General features: G+C 37.3%; 1 protein-coding gene across 1 annotated transcript in view; it reads right to left on the bottom strand.

Moving 5' to 3' along the window:
- Positions 1 to 18,571, bottom strand: part of MED14 (mediator complex subunit 14) — a 37,921-nt gene that overhangs the window by 18,606 nt on the left and 744 nt on the right. Inside the window, exons 2-12 of the mRNA XM_009465136.2 lie at positions 17,011 to 17,037; positions 11,118 to 11,223; positions 10,249 to 10,422; positions 9,333 to 9,462; positions 7,471 to 7,599; positions 7,006 to 7,113; positions 6,023 to 6,155; positions 5,312 to 5,462; positions 2,939 to 3,050; positions 2,181 to 2,306; positions 1,220 to 1,298 (exon numbers count right to left, since the gene is read on the bottom strand). Of these exons, the coding sequence (XP_009463411.2) occupies positions 1,220 to 1,298; positions 2,181 to 2,306; positions 2,939 to 3,050; positions 5,312 to 5,462; positions 6,023 to 6,155; positions 7,006 to 7,113; positions 7,471 to 7,599; positions 9,333 to 9,462; positions 10,249 to 10,422; positions 11,118 to 11,223; positions 17,011 to 17,037 (1,275 nt within the window). The remainder of the gene's footprint in view (positions 1 to 1,219; positions 1,299 to 2,180; positions 2,307 to 2,938; positions 3,051 to 5,311; positions 5,463 to 6,022; positions 6,156 to 7,005; positions 7,114 to 7,470; positions 7,600 to 9,332; positions 9,463 to 10,248; positions 10,423 to 11,117; positions 11,224 to 17,010; positions 17,038 to 18,571) is intronic.

Genomic DNA, 18,571 nt, shown 5'->3' with positions numbered 1-18,571 from the left:
GAATCTTCAATTATTTTTCCGTATAGAAAAGAAAATCTTTGCTCCTATATGCTGGTAAGCAATACAGTAAAAAAAGTCACGAAGTTGGATTAACGTCACTCTGGATTATGTTATAAACAAACTCATTCAACTGAATAAGTTTGGACACGAAGAACCACATGCAAGACACCAAATTTATTCTAATGTTTGGAAGTAAACTTGTTCTACTCCAAGGGATTTTGGCTACAGTGGCAAGGCCAGAAAGCCTGGTTAGGCTTGAATGGGGCTCAGAAACGCATGGCCTGCTTTTTCAGTCAAACTTCCACTGAAAACAGCAGTGGAAAGTGTGGGTGCTCAGCATCTCTCCATCATGACACACCACGTTTATTCTTGTAGATACATGTTAGATATAGCTGTTCTAAAAGACATTTTGTGGGACTGCCTAGCTTCCTCAAAAACCGTAGCACTACCTAAGCCATTATCTCGAGTACATTATTTATAACAAAGGGAGGTTGATTAGTTTCTCCAGGGTGCCAGTGCTTCATGCGTCATCACGCTTCTTTTAGAAGCAACATTCCTCAAATAGAAGTTTCACCCTGCAATTAGCTCGGAGTACTGGGAATTTCCAAAACGACAGAGGAGGTGGAACTTGGTTTTCATGCAGATGCAAACTGCACTTGTATTATTTGCTAAGACCTCTTATGGGAGCCAAACGTATCTTGTGCCTAAATCTCAGGGCTTTATGGAAGGAAGATTAGAGGTTTAAACCAGGAAGGGCTGAAGTGTTAGAAGATAAACAGATATTATTTAAATCATCCTAGGCCACTTCCTTGTTTTGCCTCTATTGTGAGAAGGGAGATCATTCTTGATGAGAAACAAGCAGAGTTCAGCTGTAGAAACAGAATGGAATAAAGGACATAATGAACACAAACTGAGATCCTCAGTAAGCAAGTGGTCTGCTACTCACTTAAAGTGAAAAGACTTTATGCAGTGTGCACATAGCAATGCATGAGGCTACGTGTAAGGAGGCAGACTAAAGGAGGACTATGGAATCAACTCCAAGCAAAAGCAGAATTTCTTCCACCCATTTAGAGATGGCAAATACTCGAACTTGCTTACAACAGGGAGAAAGTGTATTCCCTACTGCGGTAAAACACAAAGCCACGCAAGTGTGGTCACCCAAAATACAAATATGGTGATTTATTCTACGCAAACTAAGTGAATCATTCAAGTCTCTTACTTGAGCTGCTGGAGCCAAGGAATGATACGCTTCATATCATCATTAACAGATTTCTCTATGTCATCAAGTGTCAGTTGATCTACAAGAACATTACATGAGTGAATAGTCTTAACATCTGCTCTTCAAACAAAATTTTGACCTTTTAATGAAATTGTCTCATCTAATTTAACAAACAATTAATCACAGAATCATAGAACAGCCTAGGTTGGAAGGGATCTCAAAGGATCATATGGTCCAACATTTCATGGAAAAGGGAGCCTATATCTAATACCCTGTCCATTTGCATCTTGAAAACCTCCAGTGATGGCGACTCCACCACGTCCCTGGGGGGACTGGGGACTCCACCACGTCCCTCTGGGGGGTTGTTCCAGTGATTGATTGTTTTCACTGTAAAAAAATTCCTTATATTGAGATGAAACCTCTCCTGGTGCAACTTGTAATTGTTGCCCCTTGTCTTCTCCATGTGGCTCATTTTGGAGAGGTTAAGATACACAACATATGATCTATAATGCTTGTAAAACCACAGCAGTATGTTATTATGCAAATAAAGGAACTCACTTCTTTCCTTAAGTAATCTGAAACCTGAATGGTGACTCAAGATGTATAAGGTCACATAATACAATTCTCAATCAGGTCCATATGAAATGACTGTATCCATTAACATCACAACCCAGGAATCATGAGTCATAAAGAACATGCACTGCAATGATGCCTAACAATATTTAGTCTGTTGTCCTCTTAAAATATACCTAACTGAACTGTGACTCTTAAGCAGAAAGATCCATTTCTCTGTTGCTCAAACTCAAATACGTAGATGATGAGCCAAGTGCGTTGTTCGTTTGCATTACCCTTATTTACTTACAGAACTTTAAAGATTTGACAGAATTGTTCACACAAAATTACCTCATAGTGCAGGATACTTGCAAGATATTAAATACAACCTGGTTTTGCACCTACTTACCAACACCATACAGCATCAGCTGAAACATTCCAGAGTGGAGATCAACAAATACATGTAGGCACTCTGATCGACCACATGGTTCCAAAATTGGAATTACAAGAGTTGGAAGAGCCGTCTCAATGAATGCTGAACAAAAATTGATGTTAATACTTTGACACAAAATTCAAGCTCATCATATTAAAACTTAGCCCATTATAATCACAAAACCTGTTTGTTTTTATAGAAGCAATCTTCGCTTGCACATTATTATACTGGTAACATAAAGAGAACTGAATATAAAAATTTATCTGTGAAAATAGTGCTAGTAACAAGCCAATCAGAAAAGACAGACCAAATTTGAAGGAGATTATTAATCCTTGAATATCTTTTAACTCACTGCTTCACAATTATAAGCTCAATTTGAATCCCAGTAGTTTCAACAACAGCTTAAGCAAAGTCTCATCCAAAGCTAGCTCAAGACAGTGAAGGATTTGCCTTCAGTTCTGAACAAATACAAGTTTTACAGTAGACAACTTTTAACCCTTCCACCCAGACTATAATGTTCTATCAGCTTCATCTATTATGCTACATAAGTATTTTACAGTTATCAATGCAGAATAATTTAAAGCTAAGTCTTGTTAATTCTGAACATATCTCCCTTTATTTTTTCATATTTTTAATTTAAATTAAAGAAAACAAGAAACACCAAGAAAAAAGGACACTGTTCCTAGGCACAAATGGAAATCAACTTGAAACAAACTTCAGTAGAGAACACATACAATTGTCATTAACATTGTAGCTCTTAAGAATGGCTTTCAGCTCCTGGAGTTTTTGATGAGATCTTGCATGGACACTGTCTATTAGGAGTTTTTCTATTGATAGGTGGTCAATCTGTAAAAAAGGAATGTACTTGAGCAAGTTCAAATTGGATGTGTAGACTTTACGCATTAGCACACTGGAACAGAGCTACGTAACTTAATAAAACAATCACTTAAGAAAGAATTTGCTCAGAACTGTGGTGAACCAAATGAACTATTAACTCGAGTATTTGGATCACTATAAAATACAAGAAACTAACAAAAAATTCTGTCTGTGCAGCAGGCAGTGGGAGGGTTTTTGAGAGAAGACTGGAAGAAAATATAAAAGAAAAGAAGTTGCACAAACGATGCTGTTACCACTCCCTGTGCAGACCTACTTGTTCTGGATCAAGGCCGGAGTATTTTCCAGCTTAGCATGCACCCACTTATAACTAGCTTAAGCTAAGGCAAAAAAAAAGACAAACAAAAAAACCAAACCAAAACCAAACCACAACCACTCCCCCCGCAAACAACACTATTAGAATATGGTTGCCTCTACACAAACACATATGTAGCTGTAGCATGAAATACAACACACTAGTTTTAGTCCTGCTAATGGGGTAACAATGCAGTCAGTGAATATAAGCAACCCTACTGAACCCAGGAGTATCTGGAGGCTTGTTGCACTGCCAGTGCTGAAGCTTATGCCACCACTTATATTAACTGTAGCTTACTTGTGCAACTTAAAATTACAGCATTTGCATTTACATGCATTCACGTTACAGTCATATTATTTACATACTTTGCATAAGCAAAGCTGTAGATTACCGCAAAACCTTTTTCTACTTAACTCCACATTGCTTTGAAAACTGTTCAAGGTGAATTAAATTCAAATTTTATTCTAGCATAAGAGATAAATGCAGAAGAGGTTTATATCAGAAGAGAATTATACAGAATTTCAGTACATGCCTTCGTATATACCAGAATGACCTTCCCCTAATGATTAACTTTCCAAGACAAGTCCTTAAAAATCAAATGTTTATCCACCCACAACACCATTTCAACTCAGCAGCTGCTATGAGTTAAATCTTCCTCAAACAAGTGACTAAAGGTTCTACAGCTACATCCAATTTTCAGTAGGTTAATGTATAATAACCTGCTTAGACAAACATATTTGTTCATGCCGCTGTTTTATATAGTATCTTAAACAGAAACACAGTGTGCTATCTACATCATTACAGCTGAGATCATTATTCAAACACTAGAACAGCAGTGTATATACCATAGCTGATAAATTTTTTAAGCTCAGAGCAAGTACTTATTAAGGGAGTCAGCATTAACTTTGATAAATCGCAAATGTACAGTGGCCTCGTATCTTAAGCTACAGTCTGTAGACCTGATTCAGTGAGCTTAGATTGCATCAGCTCCAGTGGAACTTCAGCAGATGTTTTAGATAAAGCACATTTTCCTGGATTTAGGCATAAATACAGTATCTTTGCTAAATTAACTGTATATTTAGTAGCCTAAATAATTTACGCTATTAAATGAGTAAATTTAGTATATATTTACTATACTAATAGTAGAATTTCTACTCTAGAAACAGAGTAGAAGGCTACTATACTCCACTAAGACTTTTTATAAAACCTAGAGTGCAGCTTCTCTTAGATATCATTAACCAAGATCTAGAATTATCACCAGTGAAGCTTTATCCAAGTAGGAAGTCGACTGCAGTTACTCATTTCGGATCATTTCAACAATCCCACCTTTAACATGTGGGAATTTGAACAATACAGAAGCACATTCAAATAGGCCGCATGACATAATCTGGTTAGTGATCATGTAAAACCAAGCTTCACTTAACACTTGTAACAAGCAAACCACATTAGCTCTTTTGCACAAGATTTCCAAATCATGATGTAAGATTTTCTGAAGTGAACAGCACTGCTGGGTAGCGAACTCAAGCAACACAGGGAAGCTGATTTTCAGAGGAAGTTTACACAGCACCTCCAAGACAGGAAAGGGAAGAACTGGCTCTCTATAAAGCATTTCAAGCCAAACACTAAACATAACTGAAGATTTGCTGCTGTTTCCCCCCAGCCTCAGCATTCGGTCTTGTAAGTGGTATATAATGCAATGTAAAGTAGGTGTAATTTTTAAGATGAAGTCAAGGCCAATAATTTGTAACAACAATTTTAGGTCCCAACATAAATACACCACAACCTAGAGTAACTGCTGACTAGAAATCTTAGAAAAGAGCTCTTTAAATAGAATCAAAGTGAAACAAACTGACAATGCAAAGCATTTTTAAGTTTTTGATTTATAAAACTAGATGCCTACTGCAAAGCAAACATTTACCTTCATGGCTCTTTCCATCAGTTTGGAATCACAGGCTGGCAGTGGAGGCTCATGAGATATTTGTAAGGGTTTTGAGACATCAGTCTCATCAATCTTAATAGTGACCTTATGAACAGATGCGGTCCCAGTTTTCCTGCCAAGCACCTGTTGGCTTAAAATAAAGAGAACAATTAAACCATGTAACTGGAACAGCAGAAAATATGCTTTTCAGTAGCTAATCTTTGATTCTGAGAGTTCTGCATAAAAATAAGATTACGTCAGCTGAACTGAAAAACAAGCATTTGTTTTAGTTTACATTTTAATGCAGAACTGTTGGTAAATTTTAACTACATAAAGAAGTTTTAGATGGCTGCAAATTCAACACAATCAGAAGAGCATTTGGATTGCTTTTTAAAATTTTATCTAGTGCAAGTCAAGCAATAAATACAGTGAAAGACTGACAAAGAATTGTCTAATTCATTTATTGAGTTAGATATCCACATAAATACCAGCTGATTTATGACTGTATCCATTGTTCTCCTGTACAATAATGCATATCCCTCACTTCTTTGCAAGTCAAGTAACATGTTTAGGTACTTAATTACAAGAATTTAGGAATCTCACATCGAAAAGAAAGTACAATTCTGAAAATTCTGGCTCAAGCTTAGTAAATGAAAACCCTCTTATTATTTCAGTTATTGTTTGTTAACAGTCCTTTTAAAATTAACTTACTTCCAAACAGAGAGCGAGAGACATTTCCCTGCGTGATATCGCTCCACTTGCACAAGGTCACCCCAGCGCTCTCGAATCAGCATTAGTGTTTGTGAATGCAAGACTTCCAACTGAAGTGCTAAGCAGAAGGAGTCTAACGAATGGAGTTAAGAAAACATAAGACCTCCAAAGAGTCTGTACACTACATAAATCCATTTGTCACAAAAGTCAGACAAGATGCTGTCTGAAAACACACTAATATACTAATCTAGAGATAAAAACATATAAACAGTATCAAATATTTCTCAAAGGTTTTTTGGGTTTTTTTTTAAACTCTTGTCTAGGGCAGAGTGTTAGACAGTAGTGTCACAATAGCTTTGTTCTACAGATTTTAACTCTGCTCATCTTTTAGGGAAAAGAGGATTACTGACAAAGAAATTCAATTCACCCTATAGTTAACACTAACCCCATCTTCCATGGTCATCCTAAATTAACATGATTCTATTTGTTTCTGCAGAAGCCGTTTAACTGAAAACTGTTTCACATTGTCAAGCAATTTGCCCTTTGCACACAGAAAGTTGCTGCACTACTTCCTGCACATGCTATATCCCATTTCATTATTCACACAGGTGTAATACAGTTAACACACCATCATCACCTTACTGCAGTTCTTGGCAGTACGAATTGTCAGCTCCCATACCTTCCAAGTCAGCACTGTAGTCTATCTCTGAAATTAGCACGTGCAGCCAGCTGCTGCTGCACTGACTTACCACACAACCTGCTGTCTTGAGTACCTCACCTTTACCTTTGATGATTAATTGTGTAAAATCAAATTTTACATGCTGGCACGTGAGAATAACTGTTTCTAAGGCCATCATTTTTACTCCACGTCCAGACATTTCCCCCTAGCTTAACAGGGAATCCCATTTTTCTTCACCTCCAGCTGCCTGGAGGAGCAAGGCTACATTACACAGCTTATTCAGAAGCAACTTTCAGAAGGATACGCAGACAGCTGTACATGTCCTGAAGTGGCTTTTCATCAGCAAACAGCCGTGACTGGACCAACTGATGGATGAAGTTGATCTGCATGCTGTGAACCAAGGCTCGACCATCTTACATGAATTAAAAATAATTCACATTAGACATCAGGAAAATAGGTATTTAAAATGATTAAATAAAATAATAAATTAAAAAGAAAAAAGATACAACTGTATTGAGCAATTTCCATATCAGAATTTCTAACAAAATAACAAAAACCTTGGTTTACTCCGGAAATGTCAGTCTACTACATTGTCACAGTCTACCATTGTTAAGGTATCAAATGCATATAAGTGCAAGGTGAAAACAGAACAAGTATATACAGTTTCATTATCTTGTGATATGCAAAAGACCCTGTATAAACAAGACCTATATAGCATCAGAGATGAACATCATGTTAAAAAGAAAGTGTCAAGGTTTGATTTTTTTACCACCAGTTTCCTTGTCTTCAACCAAAATTTCCAGTTTGAGAAGGCGCCAGGGGATGTCAGGGTCATCACCCATCACTGTCAAGGTGGCCTCAAACTCACCCTCAACTCGGAACTTCACACGGCCATTGGCTAAGGAATTAAAAAAAAAAAAAAAGTTTTATTTCACTCAGTCTCCTAAGATGCCTCAAAATATCAGCGTGGTAGCTCCTGGCATTCACAATGGATTACTTCCCTATAGTTTCTGCTCTGTTGTGTGTATTTCTGTGCAACTCACAGTTGTTTCTGCAACAGAACCAGTGTCAATAAGCAGCATGGACAGACATCCCTGTCCCAAACTGTCCTGAACAGAGTACTTTAGTCAAGATAACTTGATAACACTTGTGCTACTATAATACAGAGTAACACTGAGCTGACTACCCGCCTGACAAGTTACACAAACAAAACGCCTAGCTTAATTTTTCCACTTCTTTGCTATGTGAACAATGAATACTTTAAGCAACATTTAAAAGAGGTTCAGAACGCGATCTCAGCCCAGGCTGAAATCTAGTCCTGGAAACACATCTCACTGCAAACCATTTATTTAACATTAAAATATTAGAACTCCGTTTTCATGTGAGGAAGATAATCTTTTGCATAATTCATATATATGCACACAAGAAAAGATTATGTACACTATTTATCTGATTGACATATATATCCTCGCACCTTTGTGAACATTGCTATCAGTTTCAAGAACTGGAACAAAGACTGTCAAAACTATGTAAGCAAGGTCATAAAGAGAATGAGTGGCAGAGCAAACAATTTAGTACAAGTCCTTACTATAGACTGCGGGTCAACCTTCTTCTCAATCACTTAAAATATGCCATATACCATTACAATTCTAGACATATAGAAATATTCCTATAGAAATTTTAACCACATTAACTCACAAAGTTTCATCTTCAAAAGCATCCCAGACGTGCTCTTAAAACAAACCAAACCCAAACCCAGAAATTAAGTCATTGAAATGTTTAGTTAACTGAAAAATCTGAAGAGCTCAGACATATATCCATTTATACTTCCATTAGACAAAAATGGCTCTAATAATGATATTGCAAGCGTTCACATAGGGACCAATGAAAATTAAGACTTTTCAAAAACATCTTTGATCTAGGTCTGCGGGGTATGGTTTACAGATGGCTAACCTTGTCTTAGTTAAAAGCATGACCTAGATCCATTCCAGTCCTATTCTCTGTGATTCTGCAATAACCTAGTCCAGTTTATAGCCATCCTTCCCGTAACAAAGGTCGTCTTAATGTCTACCACTACTTGGGCTAACTGAAAACAGAGATCTGAAAACAGATTAAGAGATCTGGCACCGCAGTGAGCCACAGAACAAACGGCATGCATAACTATGAACAGATTCTATGCATGAAGATGAATATCAAAACAGATTAAAAAAGCAACATTAGTGACTTGTTTAAGCTAAAGTTCAAAGAGTTTCTATAGAAAGACCTAACAGTTTAATTAAATTACATTTTAAAATTAACTTAAGGTAAAGCAGTTACATTGTTAGGCCTAAGACTCTTTCATAACACGTTTGCTGAAAGAGCAAGACAATGTCTACAACCTTTTGCCACTACCTGCACAGGATTTCTTCTTGAAAGTAAGTAATATTTCAGCAATATTATCGGTGCTTTCATTTTTCAAAAGGGGAAAAGACATATTTTGATGTCATACAGAGACAGGATTCCGGTCTTAACAGATTAAGCATGCCTAGAAGTCTCACTTAAGCTATCTTTTAGCTTGGCTTCAGCACCAAAGCAACAGTTTTAAATCAGCCTGCAATAACGTATTCTTCAAAAAGTAATTCCAGTTCTTACCAACTGTAAGATTTGCCAGCTGTGGAGGGAGATCTGTAGTCACTAGTCGATGTCGAAGAATCTGGTTTAGCTGATGAAGTGTGGTTTGCTTCTCACTCTTTGTTATTGGGTCAGGAGGGATTATTTTATCCTGTTAAAATAAACATGAACAAGTCTAGATATCTTAAACATGTATAATACGTTGACAGTAGGAACGGTGAAAATTAACCAGACTAGAAGTCTGAAAATGTAAATACTACAGGCCATTACACACAATCGAAGTTTTATATCTTACATTCAGATTTGTTTTCTAGTTGATTACATTTTACCTGAGACTGACCATTGAATAAAATTGCTCAACTTGGAACAATTAAATAAATTCAGTGCCTTACATCAGGCTAAACGTGTCTTTAAATACTAAGATTTGAAAGCCAATCCTTATCTGCAGCTGTAGATCTAAGTCACAGGTACTAATGTTTATATTACTTCACAAAATCCTGTTATTCTGTATTTTATCAGTAAGAAAAGGCAGCAGCATTAAAAAGAGCTCTAAGTATTTCAGTACATTTCCAAATACAGGCAAAACCTCTAAGAACAACAGATGTCAGTACCTCCTTTTCACACTTCATTTTTCTAGGATGGTGGCTTACCATGTGCAAATACTTAAAGAACCAAGGAAGAACAGTTGTTACTATACTCATCCTAGATGCAGGACAAATTTAAATGGAGTGAATGTTTTATTGGGAAAGCATAACTTGTCCAAATAGGAAGGGCTCTGCATGAGAAACCGACACTACAGAGACTTGGCAGTAGGCCTGTATTAAACTACAGTTCCATTTGCATGTAGATAATCAGGTTCATTAACATGCATTTGATACTGTATAGGGGATTCCCACCCCCACCCCCCCCGCCGCAGACATATGGTAGCATTATTTACCCTAATGCAGGTAGGCAGGCGCGGGTATGATCCAGTTGTCAGAACATCAATAGCATACGGGATAGCAAAACTAGGTAGACGAGCGTGAACCAAAGCATCTCTAGCTAGCGATGCCAGACGATCAGCAGTGTCCACAAACAGAATGGCCTGCTGATCCAAAAAGCTTGATATCATCTGTAGAGGACAAGGAGGAAGGGAGGGGAAAAAAAAAGAAAAAAAGATACGTGTCCAAAAAATGCACAAATCAATGCCCCTTTATATTTAGTTCATCTAGTACACATGACTGAGATGATTTTATCTGTCACTTCCAATTCAAGTAATCACATCTATAGAACAAAGGAAGAATGAATATTCTGGCCATTTCTTACATTCATATGCAAGGATGCTTTAAATCTGCATGCCATTTCTGATGCTGTGGAGGATCTGTAAAGCCTGACAGCTCTTTATCTGATGATTGCTACTGGAATGCAACCATACTTGTTTGTAATCACTCAGGGCTTGTTTTTTGCAACATTCTGGACTTTATTCTTATTTAACCAAGAGCAGGATGAAAGTGATAATAAGAACTAACACACTGAGATCACCATCTTCCCTGTTCTGTCACCTAACCCCAAAGCAGTCCTGAAACTCTGTGCAGACAACCCTTTCACTTTTTGCCACTGATGAGTTTTTGGGGACATGAACTGTTAAAAGACAAAATTATACAATTTCTAAACAGGAAGAAATTGGTTATAATTTAATATTAATTTGCCTATGAAATAGGCTTTTTTTTTTTTTTTTTTAACTTCTATAGTAAGGAGAAGTTAGGGGCTACCAAAATCCCACATCACTTAGAGATTATTTCATACCAAACTCTGTTGCTGACTTACCGCACATTTTTCCACTTTTCCAGCATTATTAGCCCATTTGACTAAGGCTAACAAACGAACAAACAGTTGACGAGTGCGACTTGCAAACTGCACTATTTCTATTTTTCTGGAAAAAAACAAATGTACATTAAGCCAGTGCTCAGATATATAATAAAGCTGCAATTTAACTCTGTGCCAATAAAAAAAAGCTGTAAAGATGCCTTCATTAATAGCATTAGAAGTTATCACTAATAAATGGATTGTTTGATTAGAACATGAAAAAAAAAAGCTCACTGTTCTGAATACCTAAATGCTAACTTATATACGTGGATTCTAACCAACCAAGACCAGGGAAACAAAAAAAAGCATACTCACATGAATTAATCACTGATTTTAAGAGAAACAATTCCATAGCCAACTCAACTGAATTATTTTTATACCTTTTAGAGGATTTCCCCAGGGCTTATAATTAAGTTTAAAGTAGACAAGACAATATACCTAAGGGTTACAGGACCTGGCAGTAACATTACACTGACATTCACTAAAAAACAAACAAACAAAAACCACCCACAAAACCAGATACTAAACAAAATATCACTCTAGTAATTTTAAGATGTCTTTACATGGTATGTTACAATATGCTAGCATTTTGCCAGGAAATGGGGTGGTGGTGGGGAAGACCACAAACCTCCCCCCACCCTTTTACTTTCCTCTCCATTACTGCCTTGCAAAGAAATTGGGATAAGGAGAAATTACTGATAGTCAATATTCCTCCCACGGTGCTTTGTATGAGATAGTCAAAATGAGGCAGTGTATGTTTGCATGTCTTAAGAGTCATTTTTCGTAAAAGAGAACGTAATAGGGCATACCCAGATTTTCCCCCTTTATTACAGATCTACATTGTAGATACATTAGACAAGACACGCAGATGTACAACATAGATCTGTAATACCATACACCCTGAAATACCATTTAATCTAATGTTTATAGAGGTTTTCCTCCCTTTCTACATGTTCGATTCACTAATTTCATCATGGTTTTCTAGTTACTTTGAAAAAAACCCCAAATCCAAGATGTTTTCCTGATATGGTTTTCTAAAGTAACAAAAGCATTTGGACAAAAAGAACATTAATCAGTGCAACAGATACTGGCCTCTACCGAACAGAAGTTGCACTTCCTTCTGATCCTAATCTGTAGAACACATACCCATAATATAGATAGAGCCTGTTTCTGCTGAAAGTGTTGGTGTAATGAGGTTAACTCTTCTGTGCAATACATAAAGCATAATCTGCTTGTAGCAGATGAACATTTAGGCCAGAAGCACAACTAATACCATCTGGTCGGGTTTCTTGCATTACATACTACAAACCTCATCCAAGAACTTGGGCATTCAGCCAATAACTTCTCTGCGTTCTAGAGCATATGTTTTAGAATGGCATTCAGCCTGATATTAAGATTTCAAGCAGTGGACAAACCGCTATATGTACATACTGCTCGAATAGTAACTACACTATGAAAACAAGATGTTGAGAATTTGGAAAGATTCAGAAAAACGTCATGGGATTTGAAAGATGTCTACAGTGAGACTTTAGAAAGCCAGTAATCTCTCAGACAAACTTCATACAAAAGTTGCTAAAATCTAGTATTTACAGCAATCAAACTTCTGTGGTGAAAACAGCACAAAAGCAAGAAAAATTCAAACTGATGTTCTGTGACCAGAAATCACAGGTAGACAAACCCCTCCCCCACCCCCTCAAAAACCAGGAAAAAGCACAGCAATTTAATAATGATAATTATTGATAAAACCAGACACACTATTCCACTAACTGTCCCATTAATACCACGTGTATGAAGTTGCAGAAGACTTGTTACTTCTACTTGACAGAATCCTGCTTCCAGAACCACCACCATCATCCCTGAATGACAACTGCGTTGGGAATTCAGATCCATCTACTTCTCTACTAAGAACCCAAAGTCCTTCAATTTTTCTGTGTTCCTTTGTCCCTCATTATAGATACAGGACCTTATGCTGGGCTGCACAAAAAATTTTGTTCAAGGAAGGTGAAACTTAAGGAAAAAGTACATTTACAAGGCCTATAAAAGCAAAGCACATTAAAAAGCTTTCTAGCGACCATGGTACTCAGTTCATTCTTTACCTTGGTCTTTACTGGTAAGTTCTGATCTCAGAGGTTTCAGATCCTTCAGACTAGTGGCTGAGTCTGGGGGAGTGAAGCATTAGCTACAGTAGAAGAATATCAAGTTAAGGTCCACTTAAGCAAGCTTGACATACAGAAGTCCATTGGAGTAGATGGGATGCATCCAAGGGTGCTGAGGGAGCTGACCTATGCCACTATAAAGTTGCTCTCTATCATTTTCAAAAGGCCATAGTAATCAAAGGTCTTGATGACTGGAAAAAGCAAACATCATGCCCTTCGTCAAGAAGGTCAAGAAGGATCTAGGGACCTATAGGCCAACTGGCCTAAGTTCAATTTAGAAGAAAATTCATAGAACAAATCTTTCCAGAAGCTATGACCAGATAAATAATGAACATGAAAGTAGCCTGGGAACAGCCAGCACAAATTTGCCAAGGGCAAACCATACCTGATCAATGCAATTGCCTGTGACCAAGGGGAGAACAGAAGATCCATTTAAATTGACTTTCACAGAGCTTTTGACAAGATCTCCCATAGCATCCTTGAAGCCAAGCTTGTGAGATATGGCGTGGGTAGAGTGGACTACAAGGTAGACAAAAAACTGGCTGCACTACCAGGAATAAAAGGCTGTGACTGGCTATCAGCTGGATTTCTTTAATGCTGGTTACTAGTGGTGTTCCTTAAGGGTCAATACTTGGGCCAATTCAATTTATCACCTTCATCAACAACCTGCATGATGGAACGCACTCTTTGGAAGTTTGCAGGAGATGCCAAACTGGTGGGAGCAAACAGAGGGACCTCAGCTGGCTGGAGGAACTGGGTGACAGGAACCTCATGAAGTCCAGCAAAACCACATGCAAAGTCCTGCATCTGGAATCAAACCATCTCATCTAAAAGCACAGACTGGGTACTAAGCAGCAGCCGGGCAGCAGCTCTGGAGAAGTGGACCTGGGCCTCCTGATGAACAGGTGAGCAGGCATCAGCAACACGCCCATGCAACAATGACAGGCTGTATTAGCACTGGTGCAGCCTAGGTCAAGGAAGGGGATTATTCACCTTGAGTCAGCACTTGTGAGACTACATCTGAGGCACTATGTCCAGTTTTATACTCCCTAGTCAAGAAAGACACTGCTGTACAGAAGCGGGTCAGGGGCTGGAACACATGACTGGCAAGGAGGGGCTGAGGAAGCTGTGTTTATGATTAAGAAGAGAAGGCTATGGTGAGATCCTACTGTCGTCTTCAAATATCTAAAGGGGTGTTATAGAGAAGATGGAACCAGACTCTTCCCAAAAGTGCAAAAGGCTGACGGATAACAGCCACAAACTAAAACAGTGGAAAAAGTAGTTCAACATTAGGAGAACAAAGAAAGAAACACACAGAGGCGCAGTCAAATACTGAAGTAGGTCGCCCAGAAAGGTTGCAGGATTTTCATCCTTGAAGATATTTAAAACTCAACTGGATATGACCCTGAGCAACTTGAACCAACTTTGAAACTGTCTTTTACTTCAAGCAGAGGGTTGGACTAGGTATCTCCAAAGTACCATTCCAACCAAAACTACTATCTGTGTCTACGAAAGGAGTGAAATAACAGTGATTTTGTCATTGGAAAAGAATGAAACTCAATGTTTCACAAAAATTAGGTACATAATTGCACTGTTGTTGAAGTCACAAATAAGACATTCTGACAACAGTTCTGAATGCTTTTTTATTAATCTTGTGCAGATGGCAGAGTGTTTGCTGCAAGTTTGAAAAGTAACAGTCTTGTTCACAAACTACTGCAAAACCAGTAGGAAAACTGCCTGGTTTTAGGCAAACAGTATGTTTATGTAGTTCTTGGAAGTATTTTAACAATACTTCTCTCAAATATTTCTCATCAGGAACTGTTCATTCAGGAATGCAGGTTTAAGGTTTTACTTTCCATTTTCCCACAACAGAAGACAGGGCCGTGCAAAGTCGTTATAATCCCAGTTCCAGTTAAATCTTATACGGCCATTACTGTATTTAGATAAAAGTTTCCCACATATTACAGTTTATTAGAGGATAAAAAGGAAAAGATAAAGAATACTGAGCAAAAAAAGGTCTCCGTTATAAAGAAGCAAGCCCCTGGATTTCCCCCAGAACTCATCACTATTAGTTTTACACCACAGTACTAATGTTTTTTTAATCCAACCACTTCTTTCTTGTTGCAAGAGTGATTTATTGCTATCATTGGTAAATAATAAATGAGCCTTTACAAAGAAAAGCCATATTATACTACAATGCATAATTTCCAATCAGTTTTTCTTATCACAGCATCTTTTAGCTAGGCACTATGGTAATGAACTTAGATTTTATGTGAACTTTATTAGAGGATAATACCATCACATCTTCACCAAAGCACATATGCCATGTCAGCAGACTAGCTTCAAGAAACAGAGCTTGAAGCCCAACTACTGCTGCCATTACCGCTCTCAAAGTTAGGAAAAATAGAATAACCTGGATAATTAAACTACCTTCCTTAGAGATTTCCTCCAAGAGCTAGAAAGCTACTTCATCAAGAAGAGCTGTAAGTCAAAACTAACAAAGATGTGAACATTTAATTTCGAGACAATTTCAATTGCAGGACATTCTTTGTAACCACTGAAGGCTGTCTTATTTTCTTTTATCTGTAATCCATTAGGACTTAAGATGTTGCTCCAGATCTGTGTGCCGCACAAAGTAGATTCCAACTTTACCAAGAAATGCTAAACATCTAGATGGGAGAAGCCCCCGCCCCCCCCCAGTACGCAGGAGCTCTGGACCTAAGTTGAATGTAATTTCCTCAGCAAATAGAGTGATAATTAAAAAGAAACAAACAAAACTCAGATTGTTTCTCTTCATAAAATATTATGCATAAGGAAAAGGAGCACAAGGAATCATCCCAGGTTATGATTCCCTGAAAATGGGATTAATTCCACAACATGTTATGAGAGTTTTGGAAGATTTGAGATAACTGAATTAATGATCATCCTGGTACACAGAAATCTTTGTTAACATTCTTAGGAATATCATAGCTGCTACATGTCTCCAAAGAAAATTAGGTCAATTAGCACGTCAACACAAATAACAAAGGAAACAATTTCCTGACAACTTCCATAAAATTTACCCAAAGAAACAAAAAAGTAAATCAAGTTCGTTCATCTTGGGGAGTGGGGTGGGAGTGGGAGGAGGGGAAGACCCGTTCTGGTCTCTTACATTTGTTTTCTAATAATCTTCACATTTCAAAAACACATAGGACAGAAGCAGAAAACAGTGCTCATGATAAGAAACATCAGGTAACATGGAAAAAAGCAGAAAAGAGGTTTTTACCTTGTTTTAATTGTTGAACTGCTTCTTCTGAACAAAAAGTTTCTTTATCACACTAACTAGTATCTATTTAGGTTCTCCAGTTCCCTTTCACATCAGCTTTACTGTCACTTCATTGCTTCAAGATTCATGAAGAGAAAAATGCCCTTAACAGAGTTCACCTACTATAACAGCAACAGTGTGTTACTGAACACTGCAACAACAAGAAAAGCCTAAACATCAACAAAACCAAAACCCAACAAAAACTAATATTGCCACTGATGCTGAGAAAAATCTTGAAACTATGTAGTGACAGCAAGACAGACAAGGCTTATTTTCTTGCATAAAATCTAAAATTAGGAGAAAAATTTTATTTAAACACGTCTATATTAAACTTAACTTCCTAAATAAAGTTTATATTTTAACATGCATTACGGACTGTCTTATTGTAACTCACCTTTCCATATCAGTCTTTCTTGGTAATCTATATTAAAAAGGAAAAAAAAAAAGGCAGTGTATTATATATTGTTCTATTACATTTCAGACTACTTGAAGTTTTGTTAGTAACCTTCAACTAAGTACAAGAAAAACTTCTATGTACCTATAAAGAGCATTTCAAAATTTCTACAATTGTAAATGTTTCCTAAATACAATGAAATTACATGTTTGATAAAGCGGCCTAGTTAAAAGGGGGAAAAACCCAATAAAATTAGGTGTATAATAGCATCACAGGGCACCTGCCACTACTCTGTACCAGGTAAGCTGGAACTGGTCAAATAAATTGAAAAGCTTGATGAAGGGTATTGAAATCCCAAGACTTCTGCTAATCTAGTGAGCCACACAGCATCACTGCCTGTGCTTTGTAATTGATGACTCTCACACTAATCATCCATTACTAGAGTTAATTAATTCATAGTAGCAATCCTAGAACATCTGCAGCAGGTGTTAAAATTGGCTGTTTCCTGACTTGCCTGAAATGAGTTTCCCTTCCTTTTTTAATCAATCTAAAAGTGGAGAAATGCCATACTCCAGAACTTTATCAACAACCTGTGTTACAAATACTACTGCAGAGAAGGGACTATATTTCTGTAGTGTTCTAGAGGTATCACAGGCATCTCATTTAAAAAGTTGGGTTTTTTATTCTAGGACTAGGTTGGTGTTAGTAAAAGAATGAGAAATCATTTTGTTGAAGGGAAAGAGGATAATACTTTCCAGCTGGGCTTTCTACTAGCCAAATCCCTACTTTATGGGGAAATACAGTGGAAAAATCTAGCTCACTCTGCTTTTGGAGGGGACATCACATAGCTTATAAACTACTTGCTGAATCAAAGTGCCTAAAGCATTCCCCATGTGTTGTTCACACCACCCATTTTATTTTGTACTTTAATGATGTACTTAAGTCAAAAGGACCTGTTCTACACCTGAAAACAAGAATAAAAGACATCACAGGCAGATGCTCCTACAAGAATGCATACAGTATCAATTACTGTCTACACATACCCTAAACATACAGGAAAGACTTCTTGACTGACATTTTGGAAGTTCTTCCAAAGCAAACTAAAGTGCTAAAACTTCTCATCCTTTCCAGAGTTTGAACACTCTTAACCCCAAGTCAAGCAAAACTCTGTTTGCATACTTACCAGATATGGTAATTTACAAGAACTATACCTATTTTTTTCCATTTGTTCTGTATGTCACTTCTTAAAACATACAGGTTCCCCACAAGAACCTCTAAGGTTAAACAAACTAAAAGGGAAACAGGTTTATTCAGAGTCCAAATGCTTTCATTAAAGTTTTTCTTGGCCCAAAAACATTCCTTTGTTTTGCCACTTCAAACACAACAACATCAGCACAGCAAATCGTAAAGCAAATGTAAATAACTTATTTTCTTTCTCCAAAATAATCAAATGGTATTTGAAAAAGTAGACAGGTAACTCAAGGAGTTGCAGCATCCAAAAACATCTTAGTTTCACACGTTTCAGTTTCGTGTATTTTGTTATCAGTACAGCCGCTACAGT

This window comes from Nipponia nippon, unplaced genomic scaffold (assembly GCF_047370975.1).
Source record: "Nipponia nippon isolate SJK-2023a ecotype South Korea unplaced genomic scaffold, ASM4737097v1 scaffold_2, whole genome shotgun sequence".
NCBI lineage: Eukaryota > Metazoa > Chordata > Aves > Pelecaniformes > Threskiornithidae > Nipponia > Nipponia nippon.
This window is presented reverse-complemented; position numbering and strand designations above follow the sequence as displayed.